Source organism: Quercus suber, unplaced genomic scaffold, assembly GCF_002906115.3.
Source record: "Quercus suber isolate HL8 unplaced genomic scaffold, Cork oak 2.0 scaffold_207, whole genome shotgun sequence".
Lineage (NCBI taxonomy): Eukaryota > Viridiplantae > Streptophyta > Magnoliopsida > Fagales > Fagaceae > Quercus > Quercus suber.
The window spans coordinates 373,983-381,557 of record NW_027069665.1 but is presented as its reverse complement, the minus strand read 5'-3'; the positions used below and the strand labels follow the sequence as shown (position 1 = coordinate 381,557).

Here is a 7,575-nt window from a genome sequence, read left to right as displayed (position 1 = left end):
GAAAAATATTCAATCTAACTAGAACTTGTAATAAATGAATTTTAGTTAATTTCATACTTTCAGTTATCAGACAATAATTTAGTATTCTTTACAAGTTTAAGATTTAGTATCCATTTAGATACACATCCACATCCCTGTGTTTCACATTTTTTGATTTTTTTTTTTTTTTTACTAAGTCAGTTTTCAGGTGATTATGCACTGTTGATCAATGGGTCCCATGCACTGTTTACGAGACCCACAAACCTTTTTTTAACAAAACATTTATTAAAAATGGGTCTCACGCACTATTCACATATTTAAAAATTATTTTGCTACGGTATTTTTAGTTTTTAGTAAAATAAATTATATCTAAATGGACTTTAAAATACAGATGTAGAGAATTAATAATTTTAAAAGATTAATTAATACGTTGGCAAAAAAAAAAAGGTTTCAATTTTTTTTAAGTAGTGTCCTAAATAAAATGCATGTAGTGTAGCCCACGCGCACTAGAAACATGTTAATATGGAGACCACAAACATATATTTTGATGAACCAATCACAGTTGATCCAAATATAAGCATAGCTTGTGAATAAGCATGTGAAGCTTGATTTTAGAAAAAAGAAAAAGAAAGAAAGAGTGAAAGACTTTGAACCCAAATCATGGTAGTTAGTAAGATTCGAACAGATTTTCCCATAATAAACAAACCAAAACCTCAACGTCAATCACGCAAACATGGTTAAGATAATCTATCTATAGCTTTATACGTCATGGCCGGGTCAGGGTGGACCCATGTAGCTCCTCAATCCTCAAAGCAATCACACACTCTTCCTCGCACGCAGTTTGACAACAAAGCTCTTATTAGGAAAAAGAAAGCTCTCCACGTCCATGGAATTGAATTACCAATGTACGTTAGATTCAATTTTTCTGAACTAACCCAAGTCTTACGGTGGTGATGTGATGTAATATGTTGGATACTTGGATATAGGCAAAACACACATGATGGTTATGACATGTGGGTCATTTGAGTAACGATGTGAGAGACAGATATGTGTTAGATTTGAACGTTTCAATCATGCCCATCATATATAGTTTCGTACGTACCTTTACCAAAATTATATTTAAAAAGAGAGATATATATGAAAGTGGGAACATAAATACCTAATCATTTTCCAGGTATTGCATGCTAGCTAGTCTATACAAAGTTGCAGAGAACCCAAGGAAAATGACTTTTGAGATATACAAATTTGCATTAGAAAAAGACTTATTTAGACTTTGAAATAACTTATAGAGGTTTGTCTATGTAACTCATTACTTTGAAATAACTTTAGTTTTCTTGTTCTGTGTTCTTCTTGATATTACTTGCTTTCCTCTCCTTGGGATTTTCGCAACTAACACTCTCTTTTCTTGTTCCTCTTCTTCTTCTATGTATCCCACAAATGATTAGAATCTCATACTGTGGCCTAGCTTTTTATCCTATATAACTAGTCCCACATGCATCCACTACTGAGTCACACACTTTCATTTTTCTGATCTGCCTCTCTCATCTCTGATATTTACAACTCTCTCTCTCTCTCTCTCGCTCTCTCTCTCTCTCATGGCGGAGATTGATCACTATCCTACAAAGCCAAGTACCAACAGTACTACCACAGCTCTAAAGCTTTTTGGCTTCAACATTCAGAACGTTTCAGAAGAAAACGACACAGATTCAAGCAAATCTCCATCTGGGTCACAAGAATCCGAGGCTTTCCAATCCAATAATATTGAAGGCAGGAAATACGAGTGCCAATACTGTTGCCGTGAGTTCGCCAACTCACAAGCATTGGGTGGGCATCAAAACGCTCACAAGAAAGAGAGACAGCTAATAAAGCGTGCACAATTACAAGCTAGTCGAAACCTACAGGCTATGGCTGCAACTTCACACCTCCAAAACCCAATGATATCAGCCTTTTCACCACCACCACACCTCTTTGCTCAGGCACCACTGCCTCACTCTCACTCACCTTCATGGTTTCTCATGTCTCATGCAGCTGCAGGAACAGCCAATTCTACTACTGCTACTCCTTTTGCCCTTCCAAATGGTGGTGTATATGCCACCACAGTGCCTGGAAGGCGTGTTTATGCTGGAGGAGGAGTTGAGGAGTCTATGATGGCAGTTTTGTCTCATGGGGTTGGAAACCGTGGTGGAGTTGTGCAGGGATTTGGTGGAGATGGAATTGGTGGAGGAGGGTCTCACTTTGATAAGGGTTTGAGTTTGGATTTGCATCTCAGTCTCGGGCCTGCTGGTCCATGATTTGGGCTTGAGTAGTCAAGCTCAATCAGATTTGTTCTTTAGAGAAGCTTGTGAGGTTAGGAACTTGGAGCATGTAAATTTCCAATTTTCCGACTTTCATGAGTGAAGCAATTTCCATGTACATTGTACCCAAAAAGGAAAAAGGAAAAAAATCAATTTGATCTACATGCATTTCCCTGTCTTTTTTTATTTTCTCTTTGAAACTAATGTTTCTCTACTTTCATTATTATTAGCCTTTTATCTCATAGAAAGGTTCAACTTGTTTCTTTTTTTCTTAGAAAGCTACTCATAACATAAATTGATAGGGGAAAAACTTTTTGTACACAATATTTATGTTTCACGTTTTCCGTTTCTGAAAACACACAATGAGTTACACGCGCCTTGTGAAATAAACAATGCCCAATTGATAGTGACTGGGAAGGTTGGTCTGTTCAACAAGCCCAGTGCCAAACTGAAGGTTGTACGTACGAACCAGTTCAAAGTTTTGACAATTTCTCTTGGTGTTCTACTCTACCTGCTAATTTATGTTGTCAGGATTGAACTTTGGGCAAATTGTACCATCCACCTGCATCTGTCGGCTGAAGTTTAGGTGAGACTTTAACTAGCCTTCTCTTCCACTCATTTGAATCAATTAATTTGAGCAAAGAAAATTATGCCCAGGTCTGCCAATCAAATAGATTTCGTTTCCAAATTGATTTGGCTCATTCTTTATCATAAATGTAAAATATTACATAGGGCGTATTGTAGTTTAATAAAAATGGTAAAAATATGTTCTGCAATGGCGGAAACTATAATTGTGATTTGAGATTAGCAAAAATCTAATCACGCAAGCAAGAACAATAAAAAATCTATATAATACAACAATATTTATTGGGGTTCAATCAACTTCATACCTGCGTTTATAGGTAATTAGAACAAAAATCCACTATCAACAATATAAAATACAACCACACTTAACCAAACTCATATCACAAACAACATTCAAACCTAACAAAGATAAACAAAACCTCTCACAAACTTCACATACATAAACTCACAATCCCAAAGCCCCAAAGCCCCAATGCACCCAATAACTCTCTCACACTCACAAAACAAACAAACTCTTAACACATGATCGCAAATTCTTTTATCCCCAAATATCTACCAAATTAACTATTCATCCAAGAAATCCAATGTATGTTCTTCTAGTAGTCTTCTCCTCTCTCCATGTGAGAGGACCTTGGATAAAAGTCACCAAACATTTTGCAATAATACTATTTATAGAGCTTTAATTCTATTCTTTAACGGACAAGGAAAACTCAATTACTTCTTCAATAATAAAAGGTTTTTCCTTCCATATCAAGAAGAATCATTGTCTTTCGCATCAAAGAAAATCTTTGCCTTATACACGGAAAAACCCTCCTTCCATGCCAAGGAAATCCAGACAAAATTTAATTAGGAGCACTACAAGAAAATACCTTTTTAGTGCCAAGTTGTAGGCACCTTTTTTTTGTCAATCAATAAGTTGCGCAGAGGATGGAGCTTATGCCGGCCAAATAAAAAGAGGGTAATTGGATTTTTTTTTTTTTTTTTTTTTTGTAAAATTACATTTTACTACCTTAAACTATACCCTCATTTATACTTACTATTATGAACTTATTTTTAGAATATACGATTATTACCCTAAACTATAACTCGTGTTTCACTTTACACCCTACCATCAATTAAGCTGCAAAATTAGACAAAAAAAATGTCATGTGCGATTCATGTGACCTCTATATACGTGTCACCACATGAAGATACTGAATTACCTTTCTTCAAACCCTTAAAATAGAATTATTTAACAAATTTAACCCTTGTGATGCCAAATAACCTTTGTTGTAAGGGATTGAAGATGGGAAATTCGGTCTTTCTATGTGGTGTCATGTATGCATAAGTCACATGAGTTGCATGTCACATGTTTTTCCGTGCAAGCTAGAAGTCTAATTGACGATAAGGTACAAAGTGAAACACATGTTATAATTTAGGGTGGTAATAGTGCATTTTGAAAGTTTAGTATGGTAAGTGTAATTAAACGGGGTATAGTTTATGGTGGTAAATTGTAATTGCTCCTTTTCCTAATAGACCAAAGGTCAGCCCACTTAACACTTGTTTAATTTTTTTTTTTTTTTCCTTTTAACTCTTTCTCTCTCTCTCTCTCTCTCTCTCTCTCAACTGACAATATTAAACCTGGACTTGTTAACTCATGTAAATCTAAAAGAAACAATAGGGTATTTTTGTTTTAAAAAGGAAATAGGGTAGGGGTATAGGAATGGAAAACCAATTTAGCCCGATAAAAATTGGATTCAGATCTTCTAGATTTCTTAGGATATTCTACCAATAAATTTCTTTAAATCCTAATAACTCTTGTATGATTTAAGGGTCTAGATTCTACCATGTCAACATTCCCTAACAATACTCTTAAAATAATAAAATAATGTTACAAACAAAATAATTAAGATTGTTGTTAGTGGAATGTTGACATGGCAAAATTTAGACCATTAAATCATTAAAAAATGGTTAAGAATTAAAGAATTCTATTTAGTAGAGTACCCTAGAAAATCTAGAGGATTTGAATTCATAAAAATTTTACCCATACCCAATTTTTATCGACTCACTTGAGTCAAATCCATACATAACCCATTTTGCAAGCCTTTATTATAAACTTTGTAAACTTAATTTTTGAATTGAATTATTTTCAATATATTTTTATGTACTAAAATTATATTAAAATACTAATAACTTACCCGTCAACTTGCGAACATTTCTCAAATATAAATTTTTTCAATGTCATTTCTACTAATATGGAGTAGTTTTTGCATCAGTTCATTATAAAATTTTTTTCCTCAGTATTAACATTTTTTTTCTACCTTATATATTTACTTATATACAGCTTTCTAAAAGCCTCAATTTTTTTAAGTACAACTATAATTTCTCTTACTTATTGCAAATAAGCTTTCACAAAAAGATAATCCAAAAACACTTAAATTTATGTCTATTTGGGTGTCTCATAATTTTAGGTAACTTATTTACATGGTGATATAAAAAATATATAACTTTTGGTATATTACTAAATGTATGACAAAAAACTAAAAGCTAGCTAGCTTCTTTTTTTTTTTTCTTTTTTTTTTTTTTTTTTTTTTTTTTTTTTTTTTTTTTTTTAAGTCTTGTTAAAATTAATAATAATAAAACCCCTAGCTAACTGAGGCAAAAAAAAAAAAAAAAAAAAAAAAAAAAAAAAAAAAAAATCTATAAGTTTTTGTCAAATAATATAGGTAATTTAACACTATTTCATGTTTCATGTATAACATGTATATCTTTTCTTTTCTTCTTTTGTGTGATAATTTGACAAGCAAACTATTAGAGTTAATTTTCTTACTAAAAATTATGAATCTATAAGAATTTATGTATTATTCAACTTTTTATCTATGCATTTTTTTAATTTTTCTTGTTCTTTCAAACCCATTTTCTTTTCTTCTTTTGTGTAATCATTAGACTAGGAAACTATTAGAGTTAATTTTCATACTAAAAAATTACGAATCTATAAGAATCTATGTATTATTCAACTTTTTATTTGTGCATTTTTTTCCTTGTTCTTTCAAATCCATTTTCTTTTCCTCTTTTGGGTAATTATTAGATTAGTAAACTATTAGAGTTAATTTTCTTACAAAAAACTTCAGGATTTGTATATTATTCAACTTTTATATGTGAGTGTTTTATTTTATTTTTGTTCTTTCATTTGTATTGAATGAAAAAAAAATACATGTCATTCTAGGTTGACCTAAACCTTTAAAGACCATGTAAGAGTCATAAGAACAGCAATTGATTCTATTCTAATAAGCTTTTGACCCAAAATCAACCTAACATAAACCCAATTGGTTCAAACCCAAACCCAATCGTCCCAACCCACACACATACCAAAAACCAAGAAAAAGTCTCTCTCTAAATACTAAATTGTAGGTTTAGTTTAGTAATTAAAATGTCAAATTTTGTGGGCCCACTTGGCTGAAAAAAGTAGACGTGATAAACGGGTCGGGTAAAGTTTGCATCGGCTCATATTTTTTCAAATGAATATATATATATATATATATATATATATATATATATATATGTTATATTGAATGCAACAAATTACTTGGTGTGACAATAAAAAGATTTGACAATAATTGATCTCACAAATGTCACTTAAATATCACGATTAGTCCCACAACAAGTGGATATACAACCATTAAAGATGACACAAAGTATAATTCAGAATCATGATATCATAGACTAAGTATAATTATTAAGTGTGCACAATAATTTGTACAAAACTAAGAAATTATACATGTGCTTTTAAAAATAAAAATAAAAAAGCCAACAATTTATTATTTTATTCACTTGAACAAAAAAATCCCTTTCCTTTTTTATTTATTTAAATATTTCATTCATATCTCACTAAGTAAAATGGTCCTTAAATGCATTCTCATATTTTGTTATGATCATATCACATGTGATTCACAACTTGCCCCTTTTTTATTTGGTTCACTAGCCTTTTAAGTTAGACTTTACAAGTCTACAATCCGTTTGCGTGAACCAAAGGAACCCGGCTTGACTTAAAAAAAGGGGTTAGTCATGGGTCAACCCATTTTTTACTTCGAGTTAAGCATTTTTCTTTAGACTATCGGACTTAGGTCCAATTTTGCATTGTCAAGAAAAAAGTCCCCTAGATTTGGCAACACAATTGTTAAAATAACCATCTCTCCTTAAACCCTTAAATAACTTCATATATTCCATGTAATAATAAAACATTCATTATAAACAATGTTTTGCCAAATCACTCTATGGACACCCCATTTCGTTTCAACTATATCCAAGACCCCCGGTCCCAATGACGATAAATCAAATCGTTATCAAAATAATCAATATCGTGTGTGGAACCCAATGAGGATGACGCTTAAACATGACCCAATACAATCTAAGCTCAAGCCCAATTATGGAAATATGTAAGCCCAAAAGACAATTTTTACCTAATTTGGCCTAGGCTTACAAAAAGTGCATACGCACCCAATTTGTGGCATACATTCTTTAGAAAAAAAAGCTTAAAATCACTTCATTTCCATTTTGATGAGATTTTAGGGCAACCAGCTTGATCAATTGGCTGCCAAAATATGTCATCAAACCCTAGCTACCCATTTCCCCTATAAATACCTCCATTTTCAACATCCAAGAGGATCAAAAAATCAAGCCTTATCGAAACTCTGCCAAAATTCCTAAAGAATACCTAAACCTAGAGTTTTAAGGCTAG

General features: G+C 32.2%; 1 protein-coding gene across 1 annotated transcript; it reads left to right on the top strand.

Annotated features, from left to right (window-relative positions):
- The first annotated feature begins 1,216 nt into the window (after nucleotides 1-1,216).
- Nucleotides 1,217-2,435, top strand: LOC112006592 (zinc finger protein 6). The gene has a single exon (XM_024038877.2). It carries the CDS (start codon nucleotides 1,575-1,577, stop codon nucleotides 2,268-2,270), a length of 696 nt encoding a protein of 231 aa, XP_023894645.1. The 5' UTR covers nucleotides 1,217-1,574; the 3' UTR covers nucleotides 2,271-2,435.
- Nucleotides 2,436-7,575: the final 5,140 nt, after the last annotated feature.